Below are 18,570 nucleotides of genomic sequence, written 5' to 3'. Positions count from 1 at the left end.
CAGTCGGCTAATTACATTCTGGTACATGACAGCAAGCCCCTTCCTTGTCCTGGTAACACAAAACAGCTGGAGAAAAAATCCCAAACAAGCAAGCCTGCCAAACAGGCTTGCTGTTTTAGGTATTATTAGATCTCAGAACTCAGACTCAGAGATAGGAAGTTTAGCCCACCAGCTAATTGTAAATAACATTAAACCTTTACCTATTAAGCTTTTTCCATTTGCTGGGAAACTGCAGATCATTGCAGTTAATGTCTTTTCCTTTGTCAGCAAGAAAAATCATGTTTGCTACAGATCTGACACTTATAAATGTCTGTGCACTCCAGTCTGTCCCTAATGTACACTTATTAATTGATTTGGCAGACACACTTTTATTTCATGAACTTAATCACTTGGTCCCCGAATTGTTCTTCAGTGACACATTAAATGCCTAAATTCTCTTTGATGTTTGTCTTTCAGCCATAGCTTGTTAGATTCATAAAAGAGACTTATCTCCAAAGCTTACCTAGATAGCTTGCCTGGAAGCCACTCTGGAGAAGTTTTGAATGGCAGAAGTCATCCTGAATTGCATTCACTCTTTTGGCACAAGGAACCCCATCACCAGTCCATGAAATGAACTGGAACTTTTAGGAATTCAAAGGATCTTAATGAAAAAGGTGAAGATACTGCCAGAGAACAAATCTCCCTGGCTTTTAAATAGAGCTCTTATGATTGTCCTAGAATTTGAAAGGTCTGACTATGTTTCAGGACTCTGAACCACTCATCGTTCATAGAAGAAATACTTATTTACTTCAGCAAAACTGTCCCAGGTCTATAACCAACTTTTTAATACCCCAGGGAAGGCTATACCACTGGACTCTTGGCAAAGTACTTGTAGAGCAGTAGTCTTGTAAAGTACAAGAACCTCTGCATTTTGAGTAATGATTATGACTGATTTGTACCCACTATAAAAAAATTCCTGAAACATATGCAAAGAACACTTCTATCTCCTGCCTATCATGATGTGATGTGTGGAGTCTGACTTCTGCCTCCAATACATTTTGGTGGTCTTTGGTTAGCTTGGAGCTGTGGAGATTAGCAAAATATGTGGAACTATCATCAAACGGCTCTTTTATCTAAGAATAACTCTGCTAAATTAGATAAAAGTCTACCTATGAGAGTATCTTGTACTGAAATGGCCAAGAGCAAATACTAAATAATATGGGAAGAAGAGAAGTGTTTGCAACATTCACACATATTCTCTAAGTAATTTTCTCATTCAAGTATAACCATCTCCTCAACTATACATGGTCCTGTTTAACCTCATCTTTAAGAACCTTTTAGGAGAATTCAGCAAATTTCATCAGTTACCTTCACATGGATTTCTTTTCTGTTAACTTTTCTAGTCTTCCTTGTGATCAGTACATTTTCAGCACACACAATAGCATTTGGAAAAAGTTTCATAGGTTCTACCCATTGCACATTTGAAAAAGTACTTCATTGTCTGACTGACCTGTCAGCTTAATTTGGTATCCTTTTAGTTTTTGTATTGAAAGAGACTCTGAGCTGTTTCCATCCTCTTAATATCAATTGTGATTTTTTCAAACTTGGAATCACAATCAGGTGTTTTCCATAGTGAATTTTCCTGTCTCACTAAGTTGTCTCTCATATAGAAAACCCAGTCCCTTCTCTGAATTGCTTTTAGCATTATGTTCATTTTAGACATAGAAGGACAACTATTATACTCAGTAATCAGCAGGCAGGTCAACAATGCATTTCTTTAATAGCTTTGCTTTGTTTTCTATTCGTCTCTGCATAATGCCTAATTTTGATTTTCTTTATTGTTCGCTACTGAGCATTGAGCTGACTGACATTTCCATTGAACTATCAACCATCACTCAAAGCTCTTAATACCAAACAGGAATCATCAGCTCACACCCATTGTTTTATATGTAAAGTCAGAATTATTTTGCCCTACATGTACCACTTGCCATCATTTACACTGAAATACTTAAAAAGACAGTATTTAACCTGCCATTTTACTGCTGAGTTTCCCAGCCCCCTAAAGTCCAGCAAACCAGGTGACATCACTACTTAGTCTATTTTCTAGGCTATATATGACCATGTTGAACAGTAAAAGTCCCAGAAGCTGCTTTTTCCCCCATTTTTTCCTCATTCTGAATAACGATTGATTTATTCTGCATTCTTAACTAAAGTTTAATGAGACTAAGTTGAAAAATGTAGTTTAATTTATTTCCCCACCGTTGACTTTTTTTAAACTTAGAATTGTCTATTGATTTAATGCTCGGATTTTCTCTTACACCTGTGTACCTTTTACTGATATCTTCCTGTAAACACAATCAATTCTACATTCTGTAAAACTGCAAGTATTTTGTTAGTACCAATTCATTCTTTACACCACTCTCAACCTATCAATGATATAAAGAGCTGTATTGAGATGGTTTTAGTATACCTTACATTTTCTACTACTGCTCCCCATAAATATTCAATGTTTGTTTTTCACAGGCATTTGTCTGAATTTGCTGTTGCTCTTTGAATGCTAGTACTTCATCAGTGCCCAGATGTCTTCCATGTGCCCTCTGAGCAACAAGCACTTGTATTCCCAAGCCAGTTCTCTTTTAACTCTCTTGCCTGAGTCCTTTTCATCTTCTCCCTTTCTGCTGAAAAATATTTTTAGGTTTCTGTTTGGACACAGTGCATGGCATTCCTGTAAAAAATCTTCACTGACAAGACCATTTTTTTTAGTACCCTTTTTTCCTACACTATGTGCCTTAGGTAGCTCATCAGCAGCTTCTGTTGTGGCTGGCAAACGAGAATGATGTCTCATCAATAAACCTTTATTCTCATCAGGTATTTTGTCAGAGATAATTAAACTGGATTTCTTGATGGCTTCTTGTTTGAGGCTGCAACAATACACTTCAATATGCTTAATTACTTTATTTGATAGTATTCTAAATTGCTTGACCTATTGTGATTCTTCCAGAAAGGCTCAGAGATGCCAACCAAGTTGTTGGAGGGCTGGTTCACAAGTGCACTGTTTGTGTGTAGTTCCCCTTGCAATATGGGTAAGTCCAAGGACAAGTGATGCAAATGAAAATCAGAAGCAGTCATCAGTGCTTTTCTAGGTACCCATAATTCCAGCATAATATCCCCCATAGCAGCATCAGAAATTCAAACTGCTGCCAGTTTCTAACAACTATTAGCTGTTATGTGAGGCACACTGTCAAACAGATACACCATTTGGAAGTACTTTATAAATACACACTGAAATGCAATTCATAAAAATTATCAAAACCAGTGAGAGAATTAAATACCCTTTCCACGCAGGCAAAATGCTCAAATACCAGTAGCAACACATTAAAAAAAAAAAAAAAAAAAAAAAAAAAGCTGTAATAGAATCAGAATTCTGTCAATCATATTTCATCTTTGACAAACTGCCATACAAAGAAAGCCAGCTCTGATTGTGCCTCCTGGTAGTATCAGTAACAACCCTAATGCTCTGACTGTATGTTTGGTTTCCACTTGTGCACAGTGAACATAGTTGAGAATTGCAAACAGCAGCAAGTTCCAAACTTGGGTTATTATCATGATAATTCTCCTATAAGAAAAGATTTCCTATCTAATAAAAACTTATTATAATGCCTTCATAAGTGCATGTTTATTCAAGTACCAAAGTCATGATACAGCTCTAAGTCAACCTTACTTAGTCAAGCTTTTTTAAACAAAACCATTTAGATGGCTATACATTTCAAGGTACATTGTCTTTGGCATACATTTCAAAGTACAGTATGTTGTCTTCATCACAAATGTTTATTCGGTAAATTTGTACAAAGATAATTTTTTTCTTAAGAACAGTAAAATAGTTAAAATTACTTGCAAACATACAAAGGAAGCAGATGATAAAATCAGTGAGTAAGCAAAAGGAAAGAGTAGCAAGGCAAATAAAGGCTATGAAATGCTGCAAAATTTTATACCATTGGTTGTACTCACTTTTCCCTCGTCTCTTGGGCTGTCACTTAAATGTACAACTGGGCCAGGGTGAGTCTTGGTGGATCTGCAATACAAAAATCAATTAAAATCCCTGAATGTTTTTTGTTGTAAGAAGAGCTAGATACCTCAGCTTCTAGGTGTGCTAACATGTACCTTCAATGGTTTAAAAATAATTGTAAAAAGCCTGACAGAGTAGTTATAGGTATCTTTTAACCTTCTCCTCTATTTCCTTTTTGCCATTCTTTTCTTAATGAATCCTTCCTTCATTTTTTTTCAAATCTCAGTATTCTTCCTATTACAGTAATTTTCCTCCTCTCTCATTCTTACAGCTTTTTTGCCTTTTCTGTTCTCTATTCCATCTCTTTATGACCCTCTCTCCTTACTTGCTCCATTGGAAGGCTAATTTGCCAAAGATTTACAAAGTCTTCACTGGATTCATTTCAGATACTCATAGCATGACTCACCAAGTTCCTATGTCACTAAAGAAAGGGTTTCAGTAACCTCACCTACACTGCCCTGTCAGGAAGTGTTTTAGCATTACTTCAGCAGGGTTTCAGAAATGGAGCAACTTGCCTCTGTCTGATCTGTAAAGCCTTATCTCATCTTCAGACCAACTAACACAATTACACCCACAATGCATGTTCAGTGGGGCTCCTCAGCCACAACACCCATCCTATGAGTCTTTGTAAACCTATAGAGAAATTAATTACTACCCTTGACATCCCCTCCCTTTTTGCAACACGTATCAACCACATCATATGCAACTTAGTATTGAGTTGTTAATGTCCAGCACCTGACAGAAAATGCAAATCATAGGAAACTGATTGGACAGATGGAGATTTTTCATCTTTTCTGAACTGACCTTCAGGCCCTGGCAGTCATAGAGAGCAAGAAGATAAGCACCAGTCCACACTGAATGCCTGCACAGAGGAGGCCCTTTCTCCCATCTACATTCTGGGGTCAGAGTACATGTCCCTTGGAGTTCAGCTTAGGATCTGAACTTGCATGACTGGTCTTGGTTCACCAAATGTCATCAGGAAAAAAAATATGGCAGAGATTGGCAGAACCCATAAAGTGAAGAGTTTATCTGGAAAGCATCCGTAAAATGACCTAGGCTCCAAGTTTTAAAACAATCTGCAAGAGAATTACAGAAACAAACCAAAACAAGCTTCTTCAGCTGAACTACTCAAAGGATTTTTCTAAAATAATGGCCTCTTCCTTTGGCTGAATACTGCACTGTAGCAAACCTGGCCTCTCTTCTATAGGTCAGACTCCTAATCAAGACTGAGAGTGGTCACAAAAATTCTCAGACAACTCAAGTATTAAGACACTGTGGACTGATCCATAGCCTCATAAGCTTCTTCTTCCCAGAACAGTATGCTCCAACTCTCTTAAAAGCATGCACACTCTTCTCTGGCCTCTATACTTTGCCTACATTATGTTTTAAATATTTTAACTATTTAGTCAATGCACCAAATCTGAGTCAAAGCAGAGAGGCAAAGATCTGAGCTGAGGACAATGAAAAATTACTCCAGACATCCTAAACATGCAGCATGTTATTCTCCTACATGAGGTCTCCACCAGCAAGGATTCTGCAAGAGCATTTTGCAGCATATCCCATCACAGAAATGAGATCAGCAGGAAAGCAGTGGACAGACAGTTTATACAGTGATGTTCTATACAGACTGTCTTTGATGGTGCCAGCAACAAGCACCCATTTCTCCTGAGACATGGAACAAAACCATTTTTACAGAGATACAGATAGCAGGAGATCTGGCTGTCATTCCTAAACAAGCCAACTTACCAGAGGGGACCCCTCTGGCTGAGCTTCTGTTTCTGAGTGACCCGTACTGAAATAAAAATATCATTTGCACAACACCAGGCCTTGGAGCAGGCAGGGTAGGTAGGCAGTGACAGGGAATTTGGGGGCGAGATGAGGTTTTGGCAAGCAGTGCTTAGACCTACACATACCTTGTACATCTGTCCTGAGGGAGTACATGTGACAGTTTGGGACAGTTTCAAGTGCTGTTTCTGACATAGATTCACCTGTCTGAACTGGTCAGAGTATTTTGATGGAAAGAACTAGGTCTGTTTGGAGTATATGCTGCCTATGCAGTGATGGGCAAAGGAGGAAGGGTGAGAACAAGTGGAAAGAACAAGATGAGAAGACACAGTCTAAGAATTTTCACTTTTTAGCCAGATCACAGACAGACCACGTAAGAGAGAGTAGAGGCAAACAAACATCAGATATGTTTCCCCAGAAGGCTGGGGACAAACAAAATGGTAGCAGAAGCACATGGAGGCTGACAAAGCACAATGGGTTGGGCAGCTATCCCAGGCCATTGAACCAACCAGGATGCACGGTTGGATGCTTGGCCATTCCAGTCTTGGTACATGACCAGGAATATTGGCAAAATCATGACAAATGGAGGGAGAAAGGAAAAAAGCATAGTGTCTTTCTAAGGTAAAGATTGATTCCATCTAGTCAGTTCTTTGTACCTACTAATTTTAAAAGTCAGGAACAGTTTAGATAAATCTGTGCAACCAGTTTCTTTGAAGGATATATATGACATTGCTTACCAAAGAATGCATCAATTTCTCTTTGGGTAGAAGCAAACCCTTACATGAGCTGTCCTCTACTCTTTAGGCTAAACATACTTTCATAGTATAGGAAAGCTCGTTGTTCCTCTGTAAATGGTAGAAAACCCCTGTCTTTTACTACCAGTCTTATTTTTATCTCATATTCCTGCAGGGTGTAGCCTCAAATGTCCATGCTAAAAACTCAGCTGAAAGAGGAAACCTTCACTAATACAATACATTTTCCAATCTCCTCCATTTCCCTCTTGAATTCATTGTAGTTGGGGGATCCTTGGATTTACTGCACTGTATTAATATTGAAGGGTTTGGGTATTTTTTTTCTTAGGCACTTTTTGTTTCTTTTAGGAATATTGTAATTTAATTATTATGCACCTAGTTACTTCTTTAGTTTTGTTGAATAACAGCTTTATATATACTATCAGCAAAGTTGATACCAAAAACAGCAGTCTGTGTACTGAATGTAGGAGATTTTATTTTTCCCCATTGTTTTTCCTCTATATTTGATGTAAGTATGCTCTTAGTATTCATATTACCTTCTTGTTATTTTAATAATTCAGTTGTTTTGTATAATACCTGGCTTGCTCTGGCTTCTTCCTTTTTCTTTCACTTCTATTACATTTAAGACTGTCAGGTATGCCACTCCATCAAAAGACTCAACAAACCATTCTTTAGTTTTCATACACACATCATTGGTTTAGGAAAAATAAGGATTCAGGGGAAGGGGCTTTAGTTTTTGTCTTTGTTTCTCACCATTCTACTCTATTTTAACTGACAATAAATTAAATTAATTTTTTCCAAGTCAAGTCTGGTTTCTCCATTGACAGTAGCTGGTAAATGATCTTCCTGATTTTCCCATTATTAATGAACTTTTCCATCTTATTTTCTTTCCCTGTCCTGTTGAGGATGGGGAGTGAGAGAGCAGCTGGGTGGAGGTTTCCCAACCAGCCAGGATCCAACCTCCAATTTCCTTGATTGCTTAACAGAGGCCAGCTTTGTTTATACATAGGTAAGAGTAAGTAGAGAGCCTATTAAGTTTGGCAGTCATAACATGGCTTCTGTCAGGAAAGCAGAAAGGATCCTTTTAAAATAGTTGTATGTATTTAATGTGCCATCACAGATAAGATCACCCACAGGTGACAACAGATGTTCCTGAAGCTTTTGGAGTGTAGAGCCTATTCCCTGGCAGTCCTCCTGCACTGCCTTTCCAGGGCTCCAAGAAACATTGATTTTTTTTGTACACAGCAAGTAAAGTATTTGCATCAAAACTGATTCCTCTTTGGACTACATAATGAGGAATATTCACAAGATGCAGCAAGCATAAAGTTTGGTTCTGGATGAACATGCACAGTCCCATCTTGGGGGAGATGTTTGTGGGAGGATAAAGCAATACAAAATAATCCCAGTGCAGGTGGAGCAAGGAAGACAGTATTGCTGTGTGGGAAAGCATTGCAACTTCCTCAGTTCTGCAAGACCTTGTGCTCGTTGATTTGAGCCTGCCTGATGGCTCAATACAGAAGGAGAGCCATGGTAAATCTTCTCTGGTTTGCTTCTCCTGAAGTGATGTTATCTCCCTCTGGGTACAGGACTGTGGCAAGGAACCCAAACCTTGTCCTTTGTGCCACACTAAGACCAGGAAATATCTGCCAAAGGCAGATCAGTGCCTCACTTCTTGCATCTCCTTGTCTCCTCAAGGAAGGTACGTATAAATAGAAATAACAACAATATCTTTTGGAGCCCTAGGGAAGTGCTGCTCGTAAAAGGAGAGCAAGGCATTAGGCTGTACAGTCAATTTCTCTTGAGGATAGACATCATGACTGCACTACATGCAGGATTAAACAAAGCAATTATTTAGTTAACTATATTATATCAATAACATTATTTTATAGAACCCATGAAACACAATCACAGCTACAGATAACAGTAATTACTGCTTTCATACAGTAAATTATACTGCATGGGGAAATGTCTACACACAAACTCCATTTTGCCTCAAGTTGTTTTCATATACATAAAATGTTCTGCTTCCCCTCATTGCTATTACAGTAAAGTTGCCAAGAAGGTTGGGTAGTTGGACATTGTCATTGTGGAACTGTTTACAAAGAAAAAACCTGCATTGAATTACGCTAAATGCAAAAGCAGAGATCCGACAGCTCCTGGAAAGGACGAAGAGGTGCTGGAAAACCAACTAGATTTGAAGCTATTGTGAATAAAGCACTCTACTGTTGATGACAGATATTTGTGTATAGGCATTCCTTCAAGCTGGCCTTGGGGAGCTGCATAAAAACTAACTAGATCCTATTCCTTGAGAAAGGGAAAAATAAAGAAGAATCAGCAGGTGAAAATAAGGCGTAAGTGAAATAGTTGACCAGGGCATTTTTCATTTCCAAATAGCAGTCAGGGTACAGCTGAGAATGACTGAGAAAATAAAAGACACAAAAAGGATAAAACACAAATCCAAGTCAATACTCAGCAGAAAGAAAAAAGAAAAAAAAGAAAGTCAAGTCTAAAAACTATCAGCAATGATTTGCAGTAAAAAATTTCTGAAATGAAAGCTAACTTCAACAGAGCAAGAAAAAAGTATGAGCTAATGATACAAAAACTTTCAACATTTCATAGTCTTCGTTGACCTTTAAGCACAAAAAAACAGACTGCAGAATTGAAAAATGGAACCAAAGATTCCCATGACAGCTGTAGAGAACTAAAACTAGGCATTTGGTAAGAAGATACTGATACTTTTGAGTTGTTTTGCACTTCATCAAAAGTTGTTCCTGACAGCAGCAGGTATTAATTTACTTGGTGTATATTCATTTGGGGAAATGAGAGAGTGGTTATGCTGTAAGACATGACTCTTACTCAGAAGAACTGCACTGAAATTAAGACAGCAGTCATTGTAAAACAGTTTTCAAAAGACTTGTAAGGATGGAAGCTTTTATTTGATTATTTTATCCTAAAATTAGCAAGCGCAAAAAGAAGACTTCAGCAATGGTAGAATCTGAACCCAGCAAAATGTGGAAAATACACAGATGATGTATTCCTCAATCATCCTGGGATGTTTTATGCACTCTAAGAAATTAAGTGACTTAAATACTGTCATAAGAACCTCAAATACCAAGATAATCTTTAAAGCAGGTAAAAGTACGCTATGACAAAATAGAGTCAAATCAAAACCATTTTCCTTTTGAAAGAAAAAATAGCCTGCACAGTTGGAGAAGTACTGTAATGTTTCTGAGAAGGATAAAAATCTGGTGTTAGAACATGATAGAAGCAGTTAGGAGAGGGGAAAAAGAAAGAAAACATCCATATTAGTCATTGTTATGAAGTTGAAGTTGACTGAATGTGCTGAAAAAACATGTGCATAGACAAATACTTCTTCAGTGTCAGTAGTCAGACATCAACCACAGTTCTGCCTTCCATAAAGGTGGAGTGCTCCAGGGTATTTAAGACCTTCTTTTCATTGGTAGAGCTACAGAGAAACTTAAGAGAATCAATAAGTTAGACACACTATTCATATGATGTGGATCAAAGCTGGGAGCTGGAGTAAGCAAGAATCAGTTCAACCTCAAGATGCAACTCTGAGTCTTAGACATCCTTGCTGACATGTCCAGAAAAAGGAAGCCTTGAAAATTGTGCTTTCTTTATATTAATAACTTTCTTCATTTGGGTCTGCACACAGAAGGGGTAGCAGATTCTTCTAGACTGTTACTTCTCCTCCTTGTACTACTTTCCCTTACTGCTGTGGATCTACCGACTCTGAATTTCCATTTAAGGAAATGGGGATGGGCAAACAAAGGGCTAAGAAAGGAGATACCAAGTTATGGCTCTGTCATAGTTCCAGTCTACCCAATTCTTTGATCCCTCAAATCCCATAAATTTTGGCAAGTTTCAGTTATTCATTCATCATATAGTGGGGTGTTAAAACACTGGAATCTTACTGGGGGCTTATAACGCGTGTTTTTCATTTTTGGAATTCAGAGGACACATATAAAGATCTTCTCCTTTCCAACACTAGATGACTTTCCCAAATGTATGATCATGCTGTGAAAATTGATCTCATTGTAGTTGGAGTAAATGGAGACATGCTGGGCTCATTGACTATTTTTCTCTTCCAAAGCTGTTTCCAAACATTTGGAAGGAAAAGAGATAAACTGTTTGCTTAATAGAGAGTAGAAAACCAAACAGTATCATGAGCCTCAAACCCCTCTGGCAAAGGACTAGCTCTGATACATGACAGAGAAATGACAAGTGAAAAAGTTTTGATTTATTCATTCTTAGCTGAGAAGATTGCTTCTGTGTGGCCTGAAGTATTGATGATGCATGAGATGATAGAAAGGGCTGAGACAAGAATTGGTACCCATATGCTTGTGTTTTTTCTCAGCTCTGTTCAAGGACAGGTCCACTGAGACACAGACAGTGCAGATAATTTAAGAGGGAAATTTTTCCTGTTACTTCCAGAATTGGTTACAACTCAGCTCTGAAAATAATCTAAAAAAGAAAAGAAAGAAAAAAAAAAAAAAAAAGAAAAACAATCTGTTTCCTTTGCATTATTATCTGTTCAGGCCGTAATTTCTAATTAACACTAGATTCTGTTTAAGCTCACTGAATGTTCTCTCCTAAGAGAAGACAATAGACACTTATGATGAAATATATATTGCAATCATCTTTCTGACATGTATCTCCACTAGATGCTTCTGAATATGGCATAAAACCACTATCACTCAAAAAAATAATGCTCTAGAGATCTTCCAAATACAAAAGTAGAGAAAAAAATCACAAAAAAAAGCCCTCTGCACCAAATGCCAACTTTGTAAGTAAAAGTAGCTGCGCAGGACAAGATGATCAGATTTCTTGCATCATTTGCAAAGTCTAAAAATGTTGCATCTAAACCTGTTTCCCCTTCAAGCCTTCAAACTACCAAGCCTTTTCACCTCAGTCTTTCACTGCAACAGAATCATTGTCACAAAAAAATTCTTGCAGGCATTTGATAGGCCTCACTGACTCAAACTATTTGGTTGTTTCTGACAATGAAGGTTACATGGAGATTTGATTAGAAGTAGATACAAATCAGTGAAAAGTAAGAGGGGACAATTAAAAGAAAGAGAAGTTATGTTGGTAGACCTTCAGTTTCAGAAACTGGATGAGAATTGCATGAAGAGGGATGAACTCCTTCAGACTTGTTAGAGCAGATGATACACAAGCTTGTCACACTTAAAATTCAATTTATAAACCCTCCATCTAAGCTGAGGACTTGAATACAGCAGCAGAGCAATGGCTTTTACTGGTCTTTTCTTGCCAATAAGCTTGAAAGACATATGATTGCAGCAAAGGTAATCCCTTTCCTTCCAAGCTTTATAGAGAATAGTAACATCTTCAAGCTCACTTCAGACTCTGAAATGTTATCATTGGCTCAGAAGTCAACATAATGTTACAAGCACCATTGCCCCTTACATTGTTCATGGTAAGGCTGAAGATTTTCCTGAATTTTACATACATATATTTTCCTATTTTCATCTTTGAAAGCACCTAATATCAACAGACCCTGTGAACTTATACACCCCAGAAAAACCCGATTTTACTATAAGCAGGAAGTTGGTCTTGAAAATTCTAGAGAAGCCTTACAACATGAATTATTTTATGATTCTATAATACTAAAATGTGAAAAATATGCAAAAATTATATGAAAATAATGTGGAGATTAAAAATATAATAAAATCAGAACATACCCATGGCCCAAAATAAAACTGTTCTTTCCAACATTTTTCTCAATATTATTCTAAAGGAAAGTCTACAATCATAAGCTCATCCTCATGAATTACATTTAAAGGTAATAACATTTCCTCTAAAAGCTAATCTACATTCCATTTTGCATGCAGGAAAGCAACAATACTGGAACAGACATCAGAGTTTATTACCAGAGAGCATTCAAATTACTTTACTGAGTCACCCAATTTCAACTTCAGAGGGACTGTAGCATTTATACAAGTGGCTGCTGTGGCAAACATCACAATTATTCCCACCAGCCTCTTCCTCTAATACAGAGAATCTAATCTGGAGATACATGTGATCCCCTGTCCACCTGCAAAAGATTGACAAGGACAACTTCCTCCACTCCGTATCAAGGAGTACATGGTAAGATTGGATGGAAAGGATGGAGTTTTAGAGAAGCACACTGCTTACATGGATCAATTTATCCTTGTAAGACTGGTAGAACTAGAAGCAGTAATGAATGAATACCTCATGCAATACCTCTGTGCTCACCTGTCAACAAAACAGTACATGGCAAACTTGCATTTTAGAAGAAGAACCCATTTTGGTAACCATGCAGCACCTCCAAGTACTTGAGGTGACAAAGTCTATGTTTATTCTGTTGTTATTACCTTTTACAACTTATGGAAAGAGAAAATTTTGAAATTCTAGATATTTTCCTGCATAGAAAATACAAAGAAGATAGTTAGGAGGGGCTGCTTGCTTCCTTGAAGGTTCTAGATAGGGAGCATATTGCACAGCATCTAGCCTATGTCAACAAATCAGTTGTGAAGCTCGTTAGAAAGCAACCCTTATTTTCCACATAGAAAGAGGGGCATCATTCTACTCTACTTTCATGAAAAATGTTTGTTGTGACCCCTAAAATAATTTTAAAACATTTATCCAGAAGAATTTTGAAATAATTAGAAAGGGAAACTTGGTGGAAGGCTTCCAGTCCATAAAAAACTTTTGGATCTATTTCCTTATAGAATAGAAACATCATAATTTCTGGAGGAAAGAAAATTACAAGTGCACACAAAATGAAAACATGTTGTTCCCAAAAACTTAAAGACATTATCTACTCAATGTAGTAAATGTAGACATTCTAAAATAGAGGAATTAAAAAGCCCTCCAATATGTCAATGTCACCAAAACAAAGTGAGAAACAGAAAAAAAAATAGGATACTTTCCACCTGAATAACTCATCAAAATTATCATACTCTGGTGGAAACCATGTTTTCCAGCAGTACTTTTTTGCAGCCAAAACTACTAAACAGAGCCAAGCAGTCCCACAGGGGCAGAACAACCAAACATTCCAAAATTGAGAAATGGATGAAAGATTTACCAGCAGACTGAATCCTGATTACTATTTGAATCCTTGGTTTTATGTCCTTTGAAGGTAAACCTAGATTTTTACAACTGTGCCTATGAAGTTTGGTGAGGGCAGAGAGGGAGAAAGAAAATGAAGCATCAGCTCAACCTGGGGGACAGAGTGATTAGTAATTAGTAATAATAATAGAGGGAAAAGAAAGGAAGGGATTTTTGAGAACTGGGTTTGCACTGCAGGCCTGTAACCCCGCTCTTAGCTACTGTTCTCTTGGTTCACTGAGATCAGTGTATTTCAGTTTACTATCAGAGGTTACAGGTCCCTCACAACATGAAGCAAATGTCTCAGAAACTGCGAGAAGTACTTTGAGCTTTCCCATAGAAGTTCCTTTTGCTGGAACTTCACAGAGGGACCAGCAGAGAAAGAGTTTTTCATTTCTGTCAAGGCTTTTGGAAGGAAAGCCTTGCAGGAAGCATAAATGTATCCCAGATTTTTGTATGTCTCTTTCCATTTCATACCCACAACACAGGCACCTTGCTTAGCTTGTTAGAAAATTATCATTTAATAGGCACTCATTATATTTCCTATCACTTAATCAGGTTTTGATCTGTTTGAATTAACCTTCAAATTCTCACTGTGTTGAGCAGGAGGCTTGGTCTAGAGACCTCCTCCTGTCCCTTTTCATCTAAATGAGAAGCCTACAGTTCCACAGTTCCATAAAGAAAAATTCTCTGTAGAATGTTAGGGCAAATACCCTCCATTATTTTCTTCACAGGATGGAGGACATGGTGATCAAGCTTTCCTCATAAAAATAGCAAAATCTGAATTTTAGTGATTAAAGACTTTCTGTATTTCATGGAACTTCATAGTTAAACAGTACCAATTTTTTTTCTTTTACACGAAATATAATTATGGTCTCCAACATAAATCTGATTCCTAATGTCCTGTAAAAAAGCACATAATACTGCAAATGCATTCACTGAAATTAAAGGTTTCAAAAGATCTGGTAATATTTGAAAAACCAAATAATTCTTTAAAATTAAATTTAATTTATGCTATGAAAATGGCCACACATACAAATGGAAAAAAAAAATAGATCTGCACTTACAGTTCTATTGCCTTGTTCCACATGATAACATATCCAGAAAGAATGAAGGACTCAATATTTACAATGTGTGTATTTCCTCTCTCTGTTCCAACATAAAGCCATTTACTCTGGAAAGGTAGATGGCAGTAAGTAATCCTGGAAAAGAAAAAAACACAAAACAACAAAATAAAAGTGACTGAATACCACATTAACCATATTTTTAACACTTCTGCAGCTGAAAGAATTATTCTTTCCATTTTATAACTTGAGAAAAACCTGCCCAGAAGGCATTCTGAAGAATGTGCAGGTTCTGGGGGTCATCTCCAGGAAAATGATAAAAGAGAACATGAAACAAAACAGGGCCATCCTGCCTGCTGATATTAAGGCCAGGACAAAAGAGAAGCATCACCTGAGCACTGAATTAAGTCTATCTATCTCCATGAGTATGTAAATTGCACTTTGATGGTAGTCAAGACTCTTAAGGAAGGCTTTCTTATATCCTTTCTCAGAATAAGCAGATTATCCAGTCAAACAGAGTTTTGTAGACATCAGTGGAATTCATGTTTTGCACAACAGAAGAATAATACCATAATTCACATGAGAAAACATTCATTTATTTGCCATTTGGAAGAGCAGGGCCTTAGATAAGAGCATGTATCAAAACTGAACTACCACAGACACACTGAACCCTACACTCATTACAAGGTGATGAAAAAGTGCTACATTAGCTTGGAAAGATGTCATGACAATTTCTCATGATAATACATAAAAGTTTCCACAGATGACAAATGAGTAGGTTCAGGTTACTTTTATATTATATAGATATTACATACACTAAAACAAAACTAAATCTATGAGATGAGAAAACATTTGCTACTAAAATGTAAGTGAATGCATGCTACCTACAGAGACTGAAACTTAATCCAACCTTATGGTACAGACTTGTAAATGTTGACAAAAAACCAGGTATTTTGCTTGGTATGTAACACGTTATTATATTTATCACTCAGTTCCACAAACAGGCTATTTCTGGCTTTTATATACAAACTAAATTTTTTTTCCTTAGCACCTTCAACCACCACAAAAGTACATACAATATTTAAAAGCATGCATATTAAAAAATTTTAATTCTTATAGTATAGCAATTTTTTGAGTTTATTATAAAGGAGCGAGGGGGTGTTGGCAATCTTTCAGTAATTTGGGTCTCTCAGTCAAGTAAAGTCCTCTGCATAGAGCATTTGCCACTCTTTAAGGAATTGATCAATAATTATACAAATTAAATATACTTTATGTAATGATTCCCTGTAAAGTACTCTCAACAAACAAAAAGGTTCCAAACAGATTATACTCAGTATTTGCATAGCTCTGTAGTTTTCCAAGTATCTAATAAACTGTCAGTACATTTAATGCTAGATTCATTCAAGTGAGGAAAACTACTTTTTTGTACTTATGCATCACACTGGATTGAATACAGTTGAAATATGGAGTCGTCACATTTGTAATTTATGGAGAAACTTATTGTGGAATCATGGAATAAGGCTTATCCTTTACAGAAATCTTGTTTTGTTGATTAAAGCCAGACCTAAGTATGAGATAGCCTTTGATCTGTCCTGCTGTACAGGGCTAAATTTTACCATCAGTTGTCTAAGTTTGGCAACAATTCCAGAGCCTTTAGTGGAAAGAGCACCAGCTTTTTCAAGAGAATTGCTTTGAGAATGGGAGCTATATTTTAGAAGGCATAACTAAAAATGCCTTTAAGCAGCAACATAACACTGAAATTGTGGATACAGTCAGACCAACAAAGATCCAACAGAAACAAATGCAGAAGGTATATGCCACCTACATAATCCTTGATGGAGCTCAAGCTATGAGCTTTATTCTTCTGCTCATAACAGGTGCCAGGAACCATTTGCCGTTTTGGCTTCATAGTTTCAAATGGGAAGTTTTGTTCACATCTTTCCTGATCCTTGTCCTTTAAACAACACTTTCTTTTGTTTTCTCTTCTGGTGCACCATTTCCTTCACTTCTGGTTAAATTCTTGTTTAGTCCATTTTTTTGGTTGTTGTTGTTTCATTTCTTGCATTTCTGTGCTACCTCTACTCTCCTTTCCTGCACTGCAAAGCATATGGATGATTTTCTAGGTCCCACAAAAAACTTCTCTGGCTAATAAACCCTCTTAATCACTTCATGTTGAAGATCACCCAACACTTGTTTGTGGTAAACTGTTAAATTACAGGAAGAGGAGATAATTTTGACTTGAAAGTGTTGAAAATGTAGCTGTCTAGTCACTAACAAAAAAATCCTAAATTCCAAAGTGAGCCCTACTTGACTTGAATGCTGCTACTCCAAATTCTTGCAGTAGTGTCATCAGACTAAGCAGGTTCAAGTCATCCTAGGATAAAGCTATTTTTCCGTCCTTTGTTAAACCCAAGCACAAGCCACTACAGGGTACTGCAGAAAACTTGACCTCCCATGTGCAAGAATGAATTCAACATTTTGATTATGAATAAAGTTTCAACATCACCTCACACACTGTTTGAGGCAGCTTTGGGCTGCTTTTCATCCTTTTTGAGATTTGCTTCCATGTCATAATTTCTAAGACACACTGCCACAACAACCAACAGAAAAAGTGGGAGTGTGCATTCCCAGATGTTGCATGTCCTCCGTTGCCTGCCTTAGGTTTAAAATTTCAAGAACATAATGCTTTAAAAACAAGGTCCTATAGCAAGAGAAAAATCAGACTAATGTAGTAACTACCAAAAAGTTGTTAGGTCATAAGTTACTAGACTTAATATCTTGCTGGCCTATCTGAAATCCCAGACACCAGTCACTACTAAGCCTGAATGCACAATATGAAGGACCAAAAGAGAATTAGGTATTGCTAAAGGATGGAAAAAAAAGCACCACAGACATGCCTGTTTTCTTAAGCCCAACTATTTTCTCTTAAATAATATCATTTTGCTCTGCCAAATGTATAGGACAGCCACACAAGAAAGTATCCTGCATGTTCTTTCTTTCACAATGAAAACTACCCTATGAATCTTTATTGTTTACCCAAACTGTTATTTAACATTATGAAATGCATAAATGTCATTATGAAACCTTTTACAATATGTGAGCTTATAAGAAAATAGCACTCCCTTAAAGACAATCCAGGTATGTAAAAAACTTATTAGAGCACAGGGATTACTAGGCATTTTAATACAATATATTGTTAGGCTTCACCAAACAAACCCATATGATTTTCATATTCTCCTAAAACTCTGCACTTCTCTGAAGTAATTTTATTTTACATTATGTAAATTAAATTCAAACTGCTTTATATATTATAGTCTTTTCACTTCTACAGAAAATATTAACTTGACTTTGAGGCTTGGAAGCTTTGAAGCAAGACTCAGATTTTTAATGAACATCTTCCATCTCAGTAAGTACTGAAATTACATAATGATTTCTTCAAGAGAAAACAATGAAGTCTCATACTGTAGTTTTCATTGGGGATGAAAGGTATTCTATTATATGACTCTGTTAGTCATATATCCCACAAGCAAATTAAGATGTCTTTTGATGCCATTACAAAAACGAGTCAATAAGCCAGAAAAAAAGAAAGGCTATTTTTCTTTTTAAGAAGTTAGGGGTTGTACTGAATTATGTCAGTATGAAGTGCTTCTGACAAAGTTTAATCAGATTGTCAATCTGATTGAGATAACATGCAACAAAATTAAATGAAAACTTGAGGATTTTCTCATTGTTGATCACTTAACAGAAAGTCAGCCAGAAATGTGGATATTGTACATTCTTAGCAGCAAACCACAACATAAATCCTATTGAT

The 18,570-nt window shown here is 36.8% G+C and overlaps 1 protein-coding gene across 4 annotated transcripts in view; it reads right to left on the bottom strand.

Annotated features, from left to right (window-relative positions):
* Positions 1–18,570, bottom strand: part of STXBP5L (syntaxin binding protein 5L) — a 185,161-nt gene that overhangs the window by 80,440 nt on the left and 86,151 nt on the right. For all 4 annotated transcript variants that reach the window (XM_066572126.1, XM_066572128.1, XM_066572129.1 and 1 more), the window contains exons 5-6: positions 14,763–14,897; positions 3,988–4,051 (exon numbers count right to left, since the gene is read on the bottom strand). In XM_066572126.1, coding sequence (XP_066428223.1) covers positions 3,988–4,051; positions 14,763–14,897 — 199 coding nt within the window. The remainder of the gene's footprint in view (positions 1–3,987; positions 4,052–14,762; positions 14,898–18,570) is intronic.

Source organism: Molothrus aeneus, chromosome 2, assembly GCF_037042795.1.
Source record: "Molothrus aeneus isolate 106 chromosome 2, BPBGC_Maene_1.0, whole genome shotgun sequence".
Lineage (NCBI taxonomy): Eukaryota > Metazoa > Chordata > Aves > Passeriformes > Icteridae > Molothrus > Molothrus aeneus.
Note: the sequence above shows the minus strand (reverse complement) of the source record. Positions and strands in the feature narration are given on the sequence as shown.